This window comes from Colobus angolensis, unplaced genomic scaffold (genome assembly GCF_000951035.1).
Source record: "Colobus angolensis palliatus isolate OR3802 unplaced genomic scaffold, Cang.pa_1.0 Scaffold314, whole genome shotgun sequence".
Classification (NCBI taxonomy): domain Eukaryota; kingdom Metazoa; phylum Chordata; class Mammalia; order Primates; family Cercopithecidae; genus Colobus; species Colobus angolensis.
This window is the reverse complement of record NW_012116422.1, coordinates 843,303-865,444: the sequence shown is the minus strand read 5'-3', so window position 1 is coordinate 865,444 and position 22,142 is coordinate 843,303. Positions and strand designations below refer to the sequence as shown.

At 52.9% G+C, this 22,142-nt stretch overlaps 1 protein-coding gene and 1 long non-coding RNA gene across 6 annotated transcripts in view; one reads left to right on the top strand and one right to left on the bottom strand.

The window, feature by feature from the left end:
• The window catches only part of ACSL6 (acyl-CoA synthetase long-chain family member 6), a 62,216-nt gene that overhangs the window by 540 nt on the left and 39,534 nt on the right, over positions 1–22,142 (top strand). For 3 of the 5 annotated variants that reach the window (XM_011951050.1, XM_011951049.1, XM_011951048.1), the window contains exons 1-4: positions 7–67; positions 17,677–17,897; positions 20,959–21,073; positions 21,757–21,821. In XM_011951050.1, the coding sequence (XP_011806440.1) occupies positions 19–67; positions 17,677–17,897; positions 20,959–21,073; positions 21,757–21,821 (450 nt within the window). In that variant the 5' untranslated portion in view covers positions 7–18. Of the gene's footprint in view, positions 1–6; positions 68–17,676; positions 17,898–20,958; positions 21,074–21,756; positions 21,822–22,142 lie in introns of those variants that run through there. The other 2 variants (XM_011951052.1, XM_011951051.1) reach the window with 2 other exon arrangements.
• Positions 4,561–8,010, bottom strand: LOC105518176. Its single transcript, XR_001002785.1, has 2 exons — positions 7,791–8,010; positions 4,561–5,259 (listed from the first exon to the last, which is right to left on the bottom strand). It is a non-coding gene; the product is annotated as an uncharacterized LOC105518176 (long non-coding RNA).

Genomic DNA, 22,142 nt, shown 5'->3' with positions numbered 1-22,142 from the left:
CGGGCCCCGCTGACCGCCATGCTGACCTTCTTCCTCGTGTCGGGGGGCTCCCTCTGGCTGTTCGTAGGTAAGTGCCCGTCCTGTCCGCGTCCCGGACTCCCATCTCCCGCAGGCCATGAGGTCTTCGCCTGAGGTGGGGGTGTTACATCTCCGCGGCCGCCAAGTCCCCATCCCCGGCTGCTGAGCTGTCCCGTCAAGGTCCCCAGGGCCGCCTAGGTACACCCTCCACCCCCAGTTCTCGCGGGCTCCGGGCCGGGTTTGGGGAGCGCCTGGGTCTGCGGAGGGAGATAGGGGGCTTGCTCACTGCGACCCACTACAAACCCCCGCCAAGTTCTTGCGTCCCCCTTCCCTGATGGCAAGGACCATCCGCGGATCAGATTAGGCCCTGAGCCAAGGCCAGGGACAGACATTGCGTCCTTGTCCATCTCCTGGGACCAGGAACCGAGGGTATTGGTCTCCAAGGTCCCACAGCAGGTCAGCTGTGTAACCCGGACTGACCTGGGCTTCCTGATCCCAGCGAGGGGCTTCCTCACGACCCCTCCCTGCCCGTCCTTCAGCCAGAGTACAAGATATCTGTAAAGTAGGATTCACCTGACTCCTCTGCTCTGCCCAGGGCTGCTGTGTCTCCACTGTTTCCAGACCCCTCCGCTCCACCTCACAGGAGTCAGCCTCATCACTGCACTTCTTAGGGGGCTAAGAGGAGCCCTGCTGGATCCCGCCTCCGCACTTACCTCCCCCAAACCCCCATACACCCACACCTGGAATCTCACCACAGGCCCTTTTATCTGCCAGTTCTACTACCCGCACCAGCTACTTCCCCTCTCTGAGCCTGGGGTCCTCCAGAATATAATACCACTAAAGGATCTCCACCTCCACCCCCACCCCCATGTGCAGATTCAGCCTGATAATTTATGTGCAGTGCTTGATCCTTAAATTGGCCTTAAACCTGTCCTAGGCCACAGCAAATGCTCTATGAATGTTAGTGTTTATTATGATCTCACATTCAAACAGCACCATCAGAAGTGGTAATAAAGCTCTTTATGAGCCAAGTAAGGGGAGGAAGTTGACCCTTTTGAAATCCTTACCTGAGACTTTGTACGTGTTATTTAATATTCACGGAAAATCCTAGAAGGTCGGTGGCACCATCCCTTTTTTTACTGAGTTCAGAGGTCAATTGACTTGCCTAATGTCACATGGATATCTGGCAGACTGGGATTCCATTTGAGGTTTTAATTGATCAACCAATGCTAAGTGCTTGGCTGGCTCAGGCCTGAACCTGGAGGGTTGGTGGGCCAGGTAATCACTTCCTCCACCCCTACCATTGCCTTGAGTTAGGCCACAGGGACACTTCCTCTGAGCTAAGGGAGTGAGTGAAGCCTCCCTAATCCCCTCAGCTCCCTAAGCTCCTTCTGTCTGCCCGTGTCTGTGACCGGCTGTGCAGGGGCACTCTGGTCCTGAGGCACATCCAGCAGGCAAGGACAGGGCTAGAGCTGGGGTTGGAGGTAAAGGGCAAGGATAATTAAAATAATGGTGATGGTGGTTATGACAGCCACCATTTAATGCCTGCGTGATAGATGGTCTCAGAACCTCTCCCCACTGCCAGGACCCCTTTGCCCTACTGTCAGGAAGCCCCCACTCAGCCATGGGTCCAAGGTCAGCTCTCTGAAGACTTGGTCTTCTGTGGCTGCAGGCAGGTGTCTAGGAGCTGCAGGACCACTTGTGACCGGGGTCATCAGCAGCCTGTGAGAAAAAGTCCCTCACTGTGTGGGGTCCTTGTCTGTGGGCAGGGTTAGCTGGCACTGACTCAAAGTGGAGTCCTGTTTCCTTGTGGAGCATTTCCTAAAGTGGTCAGCTGCCTCCTCTAATAGGAAACTGGGGGCTGCCTTGCTGAGAGACTATACAGGCCTCAGAACCGTCAAGCAGGAGTGATTCTTGGGGCAGGTAGTGGCTGCTTCCACAGAGGCCAAGCTTCTCAATGCAAAAAGCAAGAGGCTGAGGCTGGTCTATGGTGCTCATTGGATAAAATACCCCAGACAAACGCTGGGGCATTTTAAGTTATGTGTCCATCCTCCTTGAGACTTCACCTGGCCCGCAGCCTTTCTCTGGGGGCAGAAGAGACTCCTGAGTTAAGAGCTGTAGTTCTGTGAGCACACCTGAGAACATGCTCTGCCTTGTCATCTCCAGGGTCCCATGGTCCCATGGCAGCTGCCAGATCCCTTCCACTCAGCCAGTAACAGGAGGCAATGTCTCTCTTTAGTAGAGTTATGTGCTTTCTCCCACCTAACCTGGCCCTAGGGAGATGAGGTAGGGCCAGGCAAGGGCTTCCCTCAAGGGCCCTCAGGGAGAGATGACATAAAGTTGGGGATGGGGGTGTGGCATGTACCAGGAGGAGGAGCTGATTGTCTGGGGGAGATAGCCATCTGTTCTGGATTGTGTCTGTCCTGTTGCCTGCTAGAGAGGCCAGCAGAGTCCTGAGCCAGTCCAGATCTCACCTGTGTGCTGAATACTAAACAAGGAGACAAGTAAAATAAGTCCAGTATGAGTCAGATGCTAGGTCTGGTTTGGGGAAGCATGCCCTCAGTGCCATAAACACCTAGAGGACAATGGGAGCAGTGGATTGGAGCTTCTGCCTGCCTATACAGCACTTTCGTGCAAAGTAGAAAGAAGTCCCACTCTTGGTGGATAACTTTATAAAAGGGCACACCTTCCTCTAGGCTAAGGCAGTCCCATGCTGCAGGATCCAATCTGTTCCATCATATACCCAACCATCAGTGACCTCTGAGTGGGCTTCTGCAGTATTCAGGGGAATTTGTTAGAGATAGGGAGGCCAAGTTCCTAGTGGAGGAAGCCAAACCAGCAGAGTTTGTGGAAAAACTGCAATGAGGGATGAGTCTTCAGGGTCTTGTGTCTGAGCAATGTGGGTTGTGGGAGAGGATTCTGGAGAAGGTTTTATTTGGGTGACAGAAGAGCCCTCCATTTAGCTGCTGAGTCAAGAGGAAGAGAGTGGAATCCAGGAGGGTAGTAGGAGGTCATTATGATGTTACGGATAAGAATAGATGTGGCCCAAGGATGGCTTGAGTTGAGGCTGGGCTCCAGTAAGGAGAAGAGATAAGCCCTTACCCCTGGTCTTTGCCTTAGGAGAAGTGGGGCTGGCCCTGGTGGGGTGAGACAAGGTTGCCGGTCTAAAGAATGGTTTGGCATGCTCCTGGTTATAGATGCCTAGGGCAAGCATAGACTTGCACACTTTGGCTTAGTTCAGGCCCATGAGATCCTTCCCTTACCCCATTCTGGGCTCCCATTAGGGTAGAGAACTGACTTGAGGTCTAGGGCCACCCCAGGGGTTTGGAGATGGCAGTTATGAATTGGGACAGATGGTGGAGCTCCAGGCAGAACAGGTGGCTCTGTGGCCAGCTGGGGACATGCCTCACAAACGAAGCCTGAATTTGTACAGGGTGCACCAGCGTGGAGCAGGATTTTGCCCTCAGCACCTTCTCACAGCTCTCCAGCCTGTATGGTAGGAGCATACTGACACCAGGGGGCAGCAGAACCCAGTCATTATGCTCTCCAGCTGCTGTTCTGCCCCTTGTGATTATAAAGATTCACAGGTTGACCTTCAGAAGGCTGAGTGTGGCTCAGCTACAGCCTCAGATGGGACTCAGGACTGTCCCATACATGGGGTGAGTGATCATGAGGCTCTGGCTTGTTTGTAAAACTGGGCAAAAGTTACAGGTTTTTGTATAACAGAAGCTACACTGTGTATCCAGCTAGCACTGGGCACATAGTAGGCACTCAAATACTCATTAAGTACTAGGTGTGTGTGGAGGGGTGTTTTTATGGGATTAACTGCTGCAAACAGGCTGACTTGGCTCCTGTTTCACTGAGCACCTACCATGTGTCAAGCACCCTGTCTATGATTCTCCGAGCTTTCCTTCCATCCTCCCACAACACTGTGAGCTGTTTTCCCCATTACCTAGGTGAGGCCCTGAGACTCAGAGAGGTTCAGTGGTGAAGCAACTTGTAAGAGCTGTGAGTCAGGCCACATTCTCAGACTTTCAGTCCAGTAAGGGACCACCAGGCATGATCAGCCAGCCATGTTAGCTAAAATTATAATAACTTGTGTTAGGCTTTCCTTAAAGAGGGTCCAGGATTCTGACATCAGAAAGGGAGCAGGGAAAGAAAAGGCATTCCAGGCCAAGGGACCTGTGTAAGGGAAGATTGGCAATAGGAATCTGAATGAATCTGAATGAAGTTGAAGGACAAATTCTGCTCGGCCAGTTAGGTTGCCAGAGCTGGACTCTGCAGGCCTAGGATAACAGGCCAAGCAGCATTGGCTGTATTCTGTGCAGCGGTTGCGTCAAGGAGGTATGGGTAGAACTGGGCACATGGATGACCAAGGTGACACTATTCCTGTGCTCCACAAGCCTCCTCCACAAGTCCCATGGTCTCCTTGAGGGCAGGGCCGGGTGTCTCATGTCTATGTCCCCAACCCAGAGTTGGGCACACAGGGTACATAAGTGTTTATTGCATAAACTAATGATATAAAGAATTCCCTGAGAGTAATTTATTTTAATAATGTGTTTTATAAGCTGTTTCATTACCACAAGTCAATCAGTAAACAACAGATTTTGAGTGTGCTCCTGCTAGGATGCCAGGGTTTGTGCCCAGCTGGGGGATGACGCTAATATGTTAGAAGTAGTAGGGAAAAGCAGGTGTAAACTCCTTGCAGGCAGGGCCAGGTAACCCTTCACTGGAGAACCCTGAGTGCTGAGAATCAGTGCAGCCTGGAACAGAAGGAGGTGCTCCAGAAGTGTTTACTGAATGAATGAATGAAGTAGTGAACCCACAGCTTCTGGGTGACCGGTTTTGTGGAAGAGAGTCTTCTCTGAGGGCTATTGCTTCCTTAGAGCTCCAAGGTTCCAGTCTCCTGATAGATGGGGAGCTTGAGCCACTCTGCCAATCCTAGATGAGAGGAATTCCCAGTCAAGGTCCTCACCTCACTGTATGGTCTGGTGTGATGGCCCCATTCCTTGCATTGGCCTCGCCAGAGTTCCCACTAACCATCCACTGGGTCCCCGGATTGGTGGGGTTAGGGAAGTGCTATGGATGAGATGCTGCTTTGAGCCCTTGGGGTTGTCCTTCAGGGTGCCCAGGGGTGGTTCCTCATCATTTACTCGGCTGCCCCAGGAGATCCGTGGTAGGCGTGGTTATTCCCAGGCCTACTTCCTTTGTGTAGCTCCTAATTCATGTGAATCTTGGGGCCTGGGACAGGCAGAAATGGGAAGATGGGAAGTGGATTGGAACAGAAATTCCAAGCCAAGCCGAGCTATCTATTCTGAGACCCAACCAATACTCTCAGAGCTGGAAGGATTTCAAATCCCAAGAAGTCCCACCTGACCCTATTTGCCAGCTCTTCCCAGAGACACGCTTCCTCTCCCCGCACCTAATCCAGGTATTTAGTAGGGGTTGTCCGGGGGAGTTGGGAATGGTTTCTGATTTGCCATCTGCCCATTTAAGCCTGTGTTCTGAGATCACTGTCTCCTGGGAATTTAGAGCAGGAAGCCAGACCAGTGAGGGAACAATCAGCATCTTAGTATTCAGCCCCTGCTATAAGCAAATGTGGGCTGGCACCTATTAGGGCCAGGAAGAGACTTAGTAATTGATAGCTATTGGATAAATGAGTGAGTAGACAGGCTCAGGTTGACTGGGCAGCTCTGAGACAGACCCTATTGACCAGTGCCTGGGACCCCACCTCATTCTCAGCATAGCCTGGCCTAGCAGTGCAGGATGTGGATTCCAAGTGACTGATCAAGACTCAGTCCTGCTACAAAGCCCTGCTTTTCCCTCCAACTCATGGACTATTGTAGGGGCTGAGACTCCCCTGTGGGACTCCTCCTGCCCCCGCACCCCTGTGTCAGCCTTAGCTTTGCGGCAGACCATTCTAGACACTGACTGCGGATCCTGCTTGATAAATAGGCAGAAACATCACTGGGAGAGACAGTGAGGCCAACCAGATATTGGATAGAAAGGGCAGCTGGAGGCTGCACAGCAAGGACAGTCAGAGCTAGGACAGAGAGCAGCAAGGTGGGATGTGAGCTGGCCAGTGAGATTGGACAGGGAGGTTGGCTGGAGGCTGGACGGCAAGGCCTTTTGGCCAGTGAGAGGAAGGCAACTGTCAGTATGGAGAAAGTGGACTCAGTGGAGACTCATCCAGGCCTGCAGTGACCCCTTCGCTTTGGAAGGGGCAAAAGCTCTGGCCACTCTGCCCTGCCACTAGAGCTGATGCTGCATGAAGTCACCTAGACCCTAGGACGTGGCTTAGTGACTGGAGAGCTTTAGTGTTCATGGTGACTGTGCTTTCCAGCAGATGGGCTGGATGTCATTCTCTGGGGACACTTTCAACTCATGCATATATATATATATATATATATAAACTTTTTTTTTGAGACAGAGTTTTGTTGTTGTTGCCCAGGCTGGAGTGCAACGGCGTGATCGCGGCTCACTGCAACCTCTGCCTCCTGGGTACAAGTGATTCTCCTGCCTCAGCCTCCCATGTAGGTGGGATTACAGGTGCCCGCCACCACGCCCAGTTAATTTTTTTGTATTTTTAATAGAGACGGGGTTTCACCACATTGGCCAGGCTGTTCTCAAACTCCTGACCTCAGGTGATCTAAGTGATCCACCCACCTCAAAATCCCAGCCTCCCAAAGTGCTGAGATTACAAGTATGAGCCACTATGCCCAACCAACTCATGCATATTCTACACGCCAACTCCCCTAAGCCTAGGTCTGTCTGTGGTGGCAGGGAGGGTTTAGAGAAAAATGGAGGGTGGGCCTTCCCCCATCCAGTAGGCTGGTAGGGGATTTGGGTGCATGTGTCCCTGATCTCCTTGCCGCAGACCAGATATGGAAGGCTATGACCTGTGGGGCCAACTTTTCCAGATCACTCTGAAGTGTCCTGTCTCCTCTGTCTCCTGCTTCTGATCCCTGGACAGTTCCATGACCTCTCACAGAGACATGCCTGGCACCTTGGCTTCATGAAGATACTGTGTGGCCCAAAGGAATAGTAGTTGCCTTTGGCCCCAGAGTCTGACAAGACATATCTCCCTTGGATTTCAGGAGATCTATGGAGCATCCACCAACCCACCTATTGGAATTCAAAATCAATTCCAAAGTGGTTTTGTTCTAGATGTCCTCTCAGGCTCAATGGCCACATATGTGCTTGAGATCTTACTGTGCTATTTCTCCTGATAGTGGGAGTCCGAGTGGCATCCATGCTCCACAGGGCACAAGGTCTGTGCTGTGGTTAATGGGCAACTCCTGGTGACCATGGGGTGTCAGAGAAGCAGTGTTTTGTCTGCTGAAAGTCAGCCAAAAAAAGGAAAAGATTGAAGCCTGACCTTAGCATGGAGCCTTGGTTGAAGAAGGAGCCCGAGCCCTGGAAGCTATTGATCCCACACAGGGGGCTCTGGGCCGCCCTCATCCCCACCCCCAGCTTGAGGGCACTTGCGGCAGCAGGACTGTGGGTACCAGGCAGAGGACACACGTGACCTCCATTCTTAAAAGTCCTCTCTGTGCACTGCAGGGTCTTCTCATGTACCAGCACTTTTTTCTTCCCATTTCTTTCTCCATGTTTACCATCAACACTATGAGAATGACTGAAGTTTCCTTATACAAAAAAACAGGTGCTACTTCAGACTCAGCCACTACTATTTTTGAAAAGCACAAAACCAACAGAGCCTCAGAGGGGGCTGACCCTCTTTCTGGATCCCACCTCCATCCCCCCGACCTTACATAGTGCTTTCCTCAGCAGCCACCAAGGCCCCCAGCTCCCTCTCCAAAGATGGTGGGTTCCTTCCAGTGGGTGCAAAGTGAGAGCCCCAGTGATGGGTGTTCACAGTGGGTCAGTGTGAAGAACACCCGAGGATCTGCCTGGGCCAGCTGGGGCCTCGTTTTGCTTTGGTCTGAAAGACATTTTTGTTTTCTGGTGAGAACAGCCCCAGCCTGGCCAGGAGCTGGCCAGCGGCAGGAATACAAAGCCTTTCATATGACAGACCCAAGTGGAGTGATGCCTGCCTGCCAGCAGCAGGCCCTCCCCTGCCGCTCCTGGGAGGTGGCCATTTGCATTTTTCCCATTCATCCTGGCCTTGAAAAGGAGGCCTGAGTTCTCAGTGCTCCCTGCCCACTGAGGGCTGGGCTGCTCCAGTCTAGTGTTAACTCTGTGGACACTGTAGGCTCTCACAGGCCAACAGCAGAACTTGACTGCTTGCTGCCGGAGGGAGGGCAACCTGAGGCTGCAGCTGCTGTGCCGCCTGACCTCCAGAGCGGAGATTCAGAAGGTGGCAGATTCCTGTTGACCAGCACAGCCTTTTGCTAAACTGGAGAAAATTCAGATTTGTTTCTTCTTGTGGCATTCAGAAGAGGAATTTTGTCAGACTATGGGGATGCCAGAATATTCAGCTATTTACCAAATTTTCCAGAAAATGCACCCTTAACCAAAGGCAAAACTCTTTTTGTCTTGCTCACCTTCTAGTCTACAAAAACATTCAGTGACTCTTTAATGGTAGGTGAAGGAACCATGCCGGATCCCGGCTGCAGCAGCAATCCCTTTGCCAAGTGTGCCTGGGGCACTTTTGCATACCAAACCCCCAGGGCTGAGTGCCATTAGCTTATGGGCTGTGACTCTGAAGGCATGAGGCAGATATACAGTACCCATCACCATCTTTTTCCTTTCTCCCCACAGCTAAGTGCCATCCTGCCAGCCTCAGCTTCTTGCCCCCGTCCTCAATGCAGCCAGGCCTCTGCCTCCTTCCCTCCACTGTGTGAGGGCTCCTGCCAGGGGCTCCAACATCTTACAGGCTCTTCCTGTGACTTACCAACACACTTCTGTCACTCTGCTATAGCCTCGTTCTCCTCCCTTTCCCACCCAGCTCGGATCCTCTCCTTGCTCTCTCTCCCTGGCTAAGGATGTCTCAAGTTCTATCTTTGGTGCATTTCTCCCCTAGCACATGTCCACAGGAGACCAGCAGGGTTCCTACGTGAACAAGCAGGCAAGCAAATCCCTCTCTTTCTCCCCCCACCTCAGTGACCCCCAACCATATCTTGGCAGGACCCTTCCTACTTCAAGGAGCTTCCCTCTAGCTGGAGGAGGTTGCGTCCCATCCTGCTTGTACCCCAGCCAGCTGCAGTTGAGCTCTGAGTGCATGGCCTCGCCATGAGCAGCCCATATGCCCTTTACTGGTTCAGGCTTAGTTTGCAGTGTGTCCTAAGTTTGAGCCAGTGACAGAAATGGATCATTGCTCCTGAGGCCAGGACACCAGCAGTCCTAACGTGGACATGGCCGGGAAGGCAAAGGATCATGTTACAGCCACAGGACTTGGCTTCCTGCAGAGAAGGACTTGGCCAGGGAGTGTTCCTCTGCCTGTGAGGTGATCGTGGCCCTGGTCAGTATTCATAGGGTCCTGCCTGCTGTCCCAGGGCTTGGCGTGGAAGGAACTGAACTCATCCACACCATCAGTCCTGGTTGTCATACCCTGTAAATATTTCCAAAGGGACCACTGCTGTTGTTTTAGCTCCTGCTGTCCCTCTTTGCCCTGAGAACTTTGTCCTGCCTGATTCATAGTGAGGACAGCCTTTATCTCAGAGTGTGTGAAAGACACTGTGTATCTGTTTGCTCCTCTGTTCTCAAGGCTATTTGTATTTTAAAGTTCCTGAAAGCATTGTTTGTGCCTGGCTTCCTGGTGTTAGCATCATGAATGTGGACCCAGATTCCCTGAGCAGGGCTTAGGGTAAGTGAGATTTTTGAGAGGTACTGTCGTGAAGATGGGGAGGCCAGCAGGCAGTGGCGGCCGCTAACGGGAGGCATGTTCACAGTGAGCTTGGGCTAGTTGCAACAGGTGGCTCTGTAAAGTGCTCAGTCACAGCCAGCCTTAGTTGGGCCTTTCTACATTCAAGGGGCTTAATTGAACCATCAGAGCTATGATCAGGCTCCTTGGGGAAGCTTGGCAGGTGATACACCATGTAACCTGGCAATCCCATGTCGTATCCTGGACCTCTGTCTCATGGGGGATGCACAGTGGGTCTCACTTGGCAATTCCCAAGTCAGGGAGGCTCTTTGCTCTATTTCTGCCCTGGTCTTATGTGGTTCTGCAAATCTAATTAAAACCCAAGAGGAAAATGGAGAGCAAGCCCCTCTCTCACAGCAGGGACAAGCTTGAATCCCTGTGTGGAGAGGGTAGGTGTTAGGCAAGTGTGGGTTACTGTGTTTGCACCTCTGCAGGTCAGGGTTGCACATGTGTAACAGTGAAGGCTGTGCATTTCTTAACCTGGCAACTGGGCTGCCCACTGCCTAGGGCAAAACTACTCCCTCAGCTCTATGCCTCTGGCACTCTGTGGGATTTCCCACCGACCACTGGATTTCCTGCCCCAGAGACTGCCTTGAGAAGCATTAAAGGAAGCTTTCATAGTAAAAACATCTCTGAAGATATCTGGAGAAAAGTAAGGGTCCTGCCTAGAAGAAAGGGGAAGTGACTTTGTGGGCTGATCGGGGGTCCTCAGATATTTGTTCATTTTCATCGGGGTGGGTTGGGGGAAGCTAGGGCCAAGTTCCAGATGAGGGTCGCTGAGGCAGGAAGCTCTCCACATGGCTCACCCAGATGGTAGGGTGAGTAGTAGAAGCCGTTATCAGCTCCAGGAAAGGTGTTGCAAGCCTGTGGGCTCCCGAGTTGCCAGGCAATTAGGCAAACAGCTTTCAAGAGGTAGCTCAGAGCACTGGGTCCTGTCCTAGGACATTCTTGCAGCAAGGGAGCAGGGTTAAATTTGGGTGGACAGTGGCCCAGTGCAGGCAGACTCATAATTGCCCAGAAGCACTTGATGTGAGTAGGGCCTGGGGGCAGTGGTAAGCTGGGTCCTGTGGCCTGGACTTGTCTTTTACTTATTAGCAGGTGCCACCGTGAGTCTAGCTGTCTGTCTTATGATCAGAATGAATGTCCAATTCAAAATACGCAGTAATCATATTTGTGTGCTCAGCCGCATGTTAGCCATGGAAGTAGTAGTGAAAATGCTATGGAAGTAGCCACCCATACCCGTAAGCCTCACAGATCTTGCAGTAGTGAGACCCCTGGGAGTCCCTGGGACCTCAGTCTCTCAGTCTGGCAGAGGTGCTACAGGACTTCAGAGCTCAGCTTTCGTCCTAATAGGCAAGGGTGTGAGTTCTGGCTCCAGGATGACCATTCCTGTGCAAGCCAGGCAACAATATCTCTTAGTGCAGGCCTCACAGCAGGGCTGGTGTGCTGCCCTGGGGTCTTGTGGTGGAGATCAGCCACTATCTTCCACCTGCTGGCTCTGATCCTTGGTCCAGAGTGTCCTCACTCCCCAGAGCATCCCTAAGCAGATGTTTTATCTGAAACTATGTTATTTCTTTCCTCTTCCCAAGTAGGTTGGCTGTGACTGTGACCTTGTCGGGGTGGGGAGCAGAGGCAGCCCCTGGGAGCGGCTGGAGGCAGAATATCCCGGGTGGATGGTGCAGTTGCCCTCGGTGCCAGAGAGCTGGCATCCCCACCCCCTACTCCCCACTACTTCCTGTCACCCCCCCCCACCACCCCCTACACACATAAACTCATGCTCACTGCAGTCCCAAGACCATCGCAAAGGCCTGGCCCTAATCGTTGTCTCAAATGGATGTGTAAGGAGCCTTTGTTTTTAAGAAACCCGCTTGGCAAACTCCCTTTCAGAACTGCAAACAGGGGGAGGTGAGGGGAAAAACAGGGGGGTGCAAGCTGAGGCTCTGGCACACTGGCAGGGTGAGGGTTAAGGCTGGGTTGCTTGGCTCTGAGCTGATCTGAGCCAGCACCGCCCTGCATGCAGATGGAGGTGGGGCTGGCGGGGGCCTTGAGGGGCCAGCAACTCCTTACAGAACTGCTCTGTGCCCTGGTCCCTGCCAGACCGGCTCCCACAGCCACCAGGGAGCCTGCGCCACCACTGCTAGCGCCTCTACCACCACCCGGCTTCTCAGAGCAGGCGGCTGTTGCCATCGGCTGTCCCCAGGAGGGCAGACTCGGGGCAGGGCCTTCATCACTTTGTGCTTTGATCAAGATGTGGTAACTTCTTTCCCTGGGCCCCACAGGCCCTATAAAGGGAGGCTGGTTCTAGTGGGACGAGCTCAGCCGTCTCCCCAGTGCCAGGAGCCTGCTGGAAAGGTAGGGTGTGAATGCATCTACTTGTGCAAGTTGTCTTTGAGCCCCTTTGGCTTGCAAAGAGATGGAGTAACTGCTTCAGCTACTTACTATCTACTAAGTGTTTCCCTTACTACATTCCTGGCACTGCACTCTCGGTCCACCAGCTTGTTTGAGATGAGGCCCAGAGGGGCAAAGTGACCTGCCCAAGGCCACACAGCTATCAAGAGACTGAGTCAAGATTTGGACCCAGGTCAGTTCAGCACCGGAATACCCCCTTTGGGCCCTCTCCCAAGCTTGTTTGCTAGGGTCCCTGGGCCCTGGGAGAGGTTGTAGTTTTCTTTTAGAGTTCTTCACTTGGAGTTGAAGAGATTCTTCAATGATTTGGTGGCTGGGCTTGAGCTTCTCCACCCTTTTTGAAGACCTCAGAGGTTTTCAGAGGCCCAGAACTCCATAATATGAAGCCCTATTAGAGAGGCTGATACAGAGGAAGCTGGAGTGATTCTAAGGGGAGGGAAGAATCTGAGGATCATGGAGAACCTCAGTGTGATCATTAGTTTGGACTCTGGTCCTAAGGCAATAGGAAGCCAGATAAGATTTTTGAGCAGTGGCATGACATGATCCTACCTACATATCAGGAAATAACTTTGGTAGCAGCGCAAGCACCTGTTAGAGCAAGGAGACCTATGGAGAGGGTGGTATGGGAGACTGGGCTTTGCTTGGTGGTGGCTGTCAGGCCAGGGGCTGTTGGGGTAGAGAGGAGTGGTTGGGTATCCAGCTAGACAGTGAAGCCTAGAGTATTGAGGTTAGGAGGCTGGACCAGCAGAGGGTTCTTGGAGCCATGCCAGGGTGCCCAGGGCCATTTCCACAGTGACTGTGCTCTGGGGCTTTGCTTCTGCCACCCCACCACCTTGGAACCAACATATTTCCCCCCGGGGCCCCTTTCTTCCTGTTCTCTCCCGTGCTGGATTGCCCTAAATCAGCAGAGGGCATGCTGAGGTGGGAGGAAGTTCCAGTTTCCTCAGCCTTAGATACTACTTGGTATTCTGAACTGGTCTGTGCTGAAGAAAAAGATGTCGGATATTCCAGGAAGAGAGGAGGAGGCGGCTAGTTCATGTCAAGTGGCTTGTTCATGCCTGGGTTCTCCTGCCAGGTGAATATTTACAAACACAGCCACTCACCTGGCAACACCAGCACCACTGATTCCCTTGAGCGCTGTCCGCACTGCCCTTGCCCCCGACACACACACAATACACATCTCTGCTGCAGCCAAGAGAGTCTCGTGGGGTATGGAAGGAGGCAGCACAACTGGGACCCTCGAGACCACCAAGCCCTACCCCAGGTCAAAAGAGAGGTGTGGAGGTCAGAGGAGGCCAAGGCCCTGTGAAATAATCAGATGAGACCAGACTCCAAGGCTGAGGGTCTGCCCTCCCCATGCCAAAGGCTTGGTGGCTTGGGCTGACTGTGAGGCCCATGTCCTCAGGGGACCTGGACTCACAACTCTGCCTTGCAGTGGCTCACGGGTCTGAAGGGAACCTCGGTGTAAATGCAAGCAGTTCTGACTGACTGAGAGGATTGGTAAGCCTGGAAGAACGAGATCCTCTGGTTGCTGCCCAGCCAAGGAGGGGTGTCGGCCCAGCCTCAAGGCCAGAGGGGCTGCCACTGCTGCAAATACCTCCTTTGGGGTGAACACCTAAGTAGAAGTTGTAAGGAGGAGTGGGCAGCCAAACCCTTTGTGCACTGCCTTCCACCACCCCAGGTAGGAGGAGAAGGACTCAGCCAGGAGAAGTTGGTGAGTTCTTGATGTGAGACCAGGAAGAAGCCCACCCATGTGGGCTTGGCGAAAAATAGCAAATGACTGGCCTGACTGGCTTGTCCCCTCACACAGGCTCTGGTGGCCTTGCACTTCCCCCAGCCCCTGAACCTGGGCCTGGGTTCTTCCAAGCAGCTGGAGCTGGTTGTCTGTGGGCTCAGTGCCAATGCAAAGGAAAGGATGGATTGTGAGAGTGGGCCCAGGGTTGGCAGGGGCTGGGGTGGCCATACCACATGAGGGGCTGGCATTGAGACTGCAGTCTTGGGCTTGAGTCCATGCTCTACTACTTCTTTACTGTGTGCCTCGCTTGCTGAACAAGGTGGTTTCTCCGGTGGAGTCTCTGTGCTCCCACCTCAGAGGGAGCACCTGCAGCTGTCGTGAGGGTGCAACAGTACAGTGTGTAGGAAAGGGCTGCCCAGGCATCAGGAATTCAGGAATTTTAGGCCAAGTCCCCTTCTTCCTCCCACTGAGGACCACGGTAATATGGTGATTGCTGAAAGCTCAGCATATCCAAGAGGCCAGCCCCACAGACTTGTAGCACTGATCTTTGCATGAGATTTTGTGGGCTCAGTGCTTTATTTTCTGCACAGAATATTCTGTTCCCTAAGTGTCCCATGTGTTCTTTCAACTCCAGCCTTTGTATATTTACTTTCCTCTGCCAGGCCACCCTTTCGTCTTTATCTTTCATTCTCAGGATCAATATCACTTCCTGCCAGAAGCCTGCCCTGACTCCCTCGTATCGAGTCAGGCAGCTTTTCTGGCTCCCCATGTCTGATCATAAGCACTGCCCATTTCCTCATGTGTCCTCCCCATGGGACCGAGGGCAGGCCCAACTCTGAGCTAGATGACAACAGGGACCGTGTGAGGGTCTGCTAGATGGGTAGAAGGACAGATGGATGACTTGGCTAATCTGGGCTGTGCTCTGTAAAAACTCTAGCATTGCACCGAATGCCACAATACACAAAGCTTAGAGTCCGTGAGCAACTGCCAAGGACCAGGGACTGGTGGTAATGAGGTATCCTTCCAGAGTTCCCTTTAAAACTTTTGGGATATACAGCTGAGCCCTCATGCTAGGCATGAGTTTTTTGGTTCTTGGCTTCTCAGATCATTGAGTCAGTTCATCTCCTTTAAGAAAAATGTCCATCAGCTCAGAACCCACCCTAAGAGCTGGCGAGCATGTCTGGATTTTCTACTAAGTAGTGAGTCATTTATCTGATAGGCCTGACTGTGATTTTATCTTCCCATCTGCAGCTTAGAGAAGTAAATGTCCCAAGAAGGCCAGAAGGTCACCTACCCAGAGTCTTCTCCAGAGTGATTTTCCCTGGTGAATCCACTGTGGTCTGTAGCTTGTCCTCTGCTTTATTATGCAGAAGCTGAATTGGATGGATATGCTAGGAGTGGGTTGTTCCTCCAGGATGGTCTCATAACTGACCCAGCTCAAGGAAGCTCCTATTAAAACTGGATTTCCAGCTCAGGAGCGCAGTGAAAATACCACACTTGGCTGGAGGCTCACCCAGAGCCTATAGGTGGCTGATAAGTGTTCCTAGGACTCAGCCTGCTGTGCCATCTGCAGAGCATAAACTCCTTCTGTGGGGCCACAGTGTCCAGGCCAAATCACCTCTGCCTAGTGCTTGAACCAGTCCTGCTTCTGACCTCTTTTCATGTGTCCTGGGCTGAGCAGTTCTCTTGATTTGATGAGCATATTCTTTAGCCATCTCTTTAGTCCTCTGAACATGCCAGATGCAGTGCAAGAGGCTTTGTATGTCTAAATTGTACTGCCCTCATTTTAAAGACGGGGAAGTGGAGGTTCAGAGAGGAAGGATAGGCTCAACTTTGCATTGCTCGTAAGAGAAGGAGAAGGAATTATAACTGAAGAGTTTTTTGACTGTTTCTGCAATGACTTTGCACATCACTGACTTCATCTCTGGTGTTTTAATGTTATGGTTTAGCACAAATGCCATTTATTGGGAGTTTAGCAGATCTCCCCTCTCTCAGGGGTCAAGCAATTGTTTGACTCATATCCCACGGCGGCAGAGTAGCTGCTATTGCATTCTCCTTGTTTCCCTTCTTGGAAGCACAGCCATGCTTCCAAAGGCCAAGGGCCTGTGAGGAGGGTGCCTGTGGATGGTGCAGGGCAGCCTCAAGCCCATCCTGCCATCTCTGGGCTGGCAGACCTGGAGGTGCCTCTAGCCTCAGGTCCTGCTAGGCAGTGACATGAGGGGGTCCCATTGGGGATGCCATTAGCCACCACCTTGCCCACCCTTGATAGTTTCCTCAGTTCCAAGCAAGGTGCAGAACCCTGAGCCAAGCTGGCTGTGTATTTGCTCTGCCAACACTGCCTCACTTTGTGGCTGAGAGGAGGATGCAGGAGGCCCCTGGGGCCTGCTTCTCTTTCAACCATTTGCCAGTGCTTCTCACAGAGACCTTCCTTCTGTGTACCCTAGGGCATCTCCCATGTCTCTCTGATGGGCCCACTGTACCCGCTTGGGCTGTAGTGGGTGAGGGTGACTCCCTGGCCACCATCTGTGACATGGCAGGAGATGTTGGTCCCCCGGGGAGTGCACACAGCACTCCGCTGAGCCATTTCGCTCTGAGCGGTGGTTTCTCTTCCTACCAGTTTAACACCTTCTCTCCTCTGCCACCTGCCTTGCTTCTGAACACTTGCTGATGGGATCAGGGAGGACAGCACAGGGCCCAGTTATGGTGGGGCCAGCTGTCCTCTTTTTTAATTTTTATTTTATTTATTTATTTATTTATTTATTTTTGGAGATGGAGTCTTGCTCTGTCGCCCAGGCTGGAGTGCAGTGGCCGGATCTCAGCTCACTGCAACCTCTGCCTCCTGGGTTCATGCCATTCTCCTGCCTCAGCCTCCCGAGTAGCTGGGACTACAGGTGCCCGCCACCTCGCCCGGCTAATTTTTTGTATTTTTTAGTAGAGACGGGGTTTCACTGTGTTAGCCAGGATGGTCTCGATCTCCTGACCTTGTGATCTGCCCGTCTCAGCCTCCCGAAGTGCTGGGATTACAGGCTTGAGCCACCGTGCCTGGCAGCTGTCCTCTTGGTACTTGGTCAGGGACAGTGCAGAGCCATAGTGCTCATATAGTCAGATAGGTCTTCACTTTCACATCATGAGGGCTGGAGTATTTGTCAGGGCTGATCTGCAGTCTGCTCTGCCCCGCTTCAGTCTCAGTCTAGCTCAGGGTCATGGCCTGGAGTTGGGAGATTAGAAGTAGAGTGGGAGGAGCCTGCATTCCTTCACCCCTGGGCACCGTGCTGAGCACTTCTACTGCCCTTCCCTCTTCTCCACACCCCAAGAGCAAAGATAAGTAAAACACTATGACAGTGGTGACACAGGAGAACAGAGCACCCAGGCCCTGAGGCCCGGGAGGCATCATTCCCAGAGCTGCCAGAGCAGTGGTCCTGGAAAATATGGAAGCAGCTGTCAGCCATGGCCCAGGGCCTGAGCATGTGGTTCTCAGGAAAACTGGGCAGGATGTGTGACGGCAGAAGGTTCTGGCCTCTTCCTGGGAAAAGCCCTTCTAGGTAGCCAGCTTCTGGGGTGCACTCTGTACATCCGAACTCCCCCAGGGCCTGCCCTGTGGTGTGTCAGAGCAGATATCAGGTCCTGTGACCCAGGACCCCTCCCTAACCTGCCCGTCAGGTCTGTTGCCTCATCTGACTCTTGTTTTCAACAGAGTTTGTCCTCTCACTTCTGGAGAAGATGCAGACACAGGAGATCCTGAGGATACTGCGACTGCCTGAGCTAGGCGACTTAGGCCAGTTTTTCCGCAGCCTCTCGGCCACCACCCTCGTGAGTATGGGTGCCCTGGCCGCCATCCTCGCCTACTGGTTCACTCACCGGCCAAAGGCCTTGCAGCCGCCATGCAACCTCCTGATGCAGTCAGAAGAAGTAGAGGTGAGCAGGGTAGGAGACGTTCCACTGCGGAAAGTAGGGGGCAGAAGACAGGCGTCTTGGAAGTTGAAACCAGACTTGTGGCTTATTTGACCTCACATGGCCCAGAGAAGCTCTGTCTCTCCTGGCAGTCAGTCACCTAGCTCTGCAGCAGCCTTGGGCAGGGTCTCCTACCAAACACTCCTTCTGCCTCTCCCAGCAACTGCCTCTGGGCAGAGCCTGACCTGGGCCTTCCACTGGGCCTCTGGTTTGCCTGCTTCTCGGGTAGGAGGGCCTTGGCTCATTGGTATTGCAGTAGGAAGCCTAAGCAGGTTCATGAGGAGCTGCCTGGTAGATTCCCTCCCAGACTCTCCCGGTCTGGTACTGGGACCCAGGATTCAGGCTACCCCTGGCCCTACTCTCCCTGAGCACGTGGACTCACACATGGTGCCACCAAGGGGAAGACGATACAGGGGCCAGTGGACAAGGGTGTTCTAGGCTAAGCCTGGAAGGACTGGTGAGGTGTGTTTCATTATTAAGTTTATGGAATTTATTTTTGCCTTTTAAAAATTTGCTCCTCTTTAATTCTGTTCATTTGGAATAGATAATGTATTCACATAGTCCAAAAGAAACAAATGGAATGTACTGAAAAGCTTCTGTCTTCTTTCCTGCTCTCCCAGTTCTCTTTCCCTGAGGCAACCTGCTAATGCTGTGTCCTGGCCATGAGCAGATGTGTAGAGACACTCACCGTGTTTTTACTCATATCCACCACATACTCTGTTGTGCACCTTGCCTTTTGCTCTTGATAATGCACCTTGGGTATCATAAGCATATTTTGCCTTGTAGGGGAGAGTGCAGGTTGAGGTAGGGGCTGGGATCTTCAGGGCATTTTTCCAGCAGAAGAATGGTATGTGCAAAGGTGCAGGTGTGTGCTGAAGCACATGGGGCCTTTGTGTGGGATGCTGGGTAGAGGGGCTGGAGATGGGCCGGCCGAGTGCTGTGGAGAATGGCTTTTGGTGACTGGCAGTCCTGGGTTTGAAGCCTGCCTATGCCTCTGAGTTGTATGGCCCTGGGCAGTTTCTTAACTCTCTGAGACTCAGGGCCCTCAGTTGTAAAGGGTGTAATAAAAAGAGCACCTGCTTTCTAAGGTGTGGGAAAGATTGGGTGTGATGACCCAGAGAAGTCACTAAGGACGGCTGTTTTTGGTTAAGCTTGTGATTGTATCACATCTGAAGAGGTCAGCAAGGACAGAGCTCTGTGAACTGTGCAGGGACCGGCAGGGGGAACAGTGTGGAGCTATTAGAGGTTTTCAGTAGGGAGAGACATGGCCAGTTTGTGCCATAGAAGGGTGGGTGTGACAGGGGCAAGCATAAGAAAGCAGCTGCAGGCACATGGGTTGGAGGTGACAGTGGTCTGGATGGTGTCAGAATGGTGAGATGGATGACCCTGGCCCATGTGTAGGGGCCACTGAGTGAGTCACCTTGTGGGTCTGGAAGACAGGATATGGGATGAAGCTAATGCCTCCCTTCCTGGAATGACTGTACCCTCCCTTGCCTCATCCCCCAGGAGCACAGAAAGCCAGAGTGGCTGCACCAGAGTAGGCAAAGGAGACAGTGGTAGGAAACGAGATGGGAGAGGCAAGAGGGGCCCAGATCAGACAGGGCCTGGCAGCATTGACTGTGCCTGCTATGTGGTGAGAAACAATTCAGATCATGTCACTCCCCCTGGCCTAAAACCTTCTCCTGGCTCCGCATTACCTCAACCTCAAGTCTATATTCTTTGCCTTGATCTGCAGCCTCTCTGGCCTCCTCCTCCTGATCATTGCCATCTGGAGCTCCATGAATTGCCTACAATTCCCCAAACGCACCTGTGCCTCTTGCCGGTGCATTTGCATGTGATGCTGCCTATGCCCAGGTTGCTGTTCCCTCCTTCTCACTCTGCCTGGCAACCCCTGTGCATCCTTCGAAGCCCAGCTTGGCAGCTGATCGCTAACACACATGCCCAGTTGTTGAGCCTCTTCTGTCCCTGGCATACAGTCTTTCCTTGTACCATATCTATTGCCCAGGTGCCAGCTGGGTCTGATTGGATGTGTCCCAGCTTCTCTTGCAGGTCTTAGGTGGGCTTGGTTCTTGAAAGCACTGGCCAAGCAGAACTTTCCGCTCCAAAACAGTCGAGAGCTCCCTGTGGTTTTGAGTTTGGCTGTTTGCTTTCTGGTTCTCACAGATGTTTTTTCCCTTAGACCTGCTGTTCCAAGAGGTGGCAGGTTCTGGCCCAGCCCAGGGTAGCTCGAATAGTACTTGAAGAAGAGGTGGAGCTGTGATACTGGAGAGCTGTGAAACTCTCGCCCCTGGGGAGGGGTGACAGGGTGGAAGGGGAGGAGGCAGGAAAAGGCTGGCTCTTCGCCCTACTCACCAGCACAGAGGGGGTTTGCCACCTTCCCACTCCGCAGCTGTGCCTCTTTGGGCCCAGGAACTTGCTGCCTGCCTCTCCTCCCTCATTGTACATGAACATAATTCAGCCTGTCCTCCCTTCCTAGCCTCCTAGGCCTCTGTGTCTGGGACAGAACCTTCAGCACAGTCCTCTAACTCACATCATTACGTGAATGATGGGTGGCAGCCTTCTTAGCTAACACCACACCCAACTGAGCCTTAACTGTGGCATAGCAGTAGATGATGGGATGGGAGATACCTTGGCAGGTTGTTCCTGAATCCAGCCAATACTCCCCACTGTGTTGTACGAATGAGCCATGGGTGTGTATGAACAGTAACTGAAAACTCTGGACATTCTGTATATGCTGACCTGCTGTGTGAATGCTGTATGTGTGTGTGGAGTTTGTATGTAAGGACACTGGTATACCCGGCCTTCATGCATGAGCCAACTATGTTGGAGTGTGGCTACGTGCAGATCGAGTGTGTACAGTCCAGGTGTGTGTAGTCCATGTGTACGTGGGCACACAGATGCCACAGTGCTAACTGCATGCACGGGTTGTACGTCCGAGCTGTGTACAGCCTTGTGCATGCTGCGGCCCTCTCCTGGCACCCCTACCTGCCTCAGCCAACTTCTCTGGCCGGTGCTTGGCTTGTAGGACAGTGGCGGGGCACGGCGATCTGTGATTGGGTCTGGCCCTCAGCTACTTACCCACTACTATGATGATGCCCGGACCATGTACCAGGTGTTCCGCCGTGGGCTTAGCATCTCAGGTGAGAAGGGTTGTGGGGGTGTGGAGGGGCTGTGTGACAGGGGTTGAGTGGGTGCGAGGATGGGTATGCAAGCATGATACCAGGGACGTGGCTGGTGAGCTGTCCCCAGGTTCAGTGGAGAGAAGCTACTCCTGGCCTTCCTCCTACCAGTCAGAGAAGCAGCTGCATTATATGGCTGGAGGGCTGACCTCAGCTTTGTTCCAGCCCTTGGGACAGCTTGACCTTAGGCCATCTCTTGGCCCACACTCTGTACTCCTGGGGAGCCTTGAGCTGTCAGGCCACTGGCTGGCGTGGTTCTGAACCTGAACCTCTGAGATGTCTGGGTGCTCTCAGGGTAAGAAGCAAAGAGAGGCAGCCTACCACCTCTTCCCAGTGGCCCCCAGGTGTCTGTATCCTTTGGGTCTGTAACAGGAATCACCACACAAGTTATGGTGGGGACTGGGCACTGCATCATTCCCCATTTCAGACCTCCCTGGTCCCTGGGGTGATGCCATACTTGTGTGCTTTAGGCCCTCTTGGGCCTCAGCAGATTAGACAGGTAGCTGGCAGTGTAGGAGGGAAGTTCACTTGGCCCATGGACACACTACAGTATGGGTTGTCCATCCAGGTTTCTGATGGGCAGATGCAGGTGGCACATCCACTCTGACCCCTCCCTGGCACAAGGCTTTCTTATCTCTCTGCAGGGAATGGGCCCTGTCTTGGTTTCAGGAAGCCCAACCAGCCTTACCAGTGGCTGTCCTACCAGGAGGTGAGTGATAGAGGACAGGCCCCACCCTGGCCACCCATATAGATCTGGCACTCAGGGCGGGTAGGGAGGGATGCGGGCACCTGCTGGGTCTCGGAGGGTCATTTATTTCCCTGGTCTGTCTGCCAAACTCCTGGCAACAGCCTTGAAGGGCTTCCAGCATACGTGGGTTGGGAGTCAGGGAGATCCCTCAGATCTATAAGAATCCTGGCCGGGCATGATGGCCCATGCCTGTAATCCTAGCACTTTGGGAGGCCAAGGCGGGTGGATTGCCTGAGCTCAGGAGTTTGAGACCAGCCTGGGCAATGCAGTGAAACCCCGTAT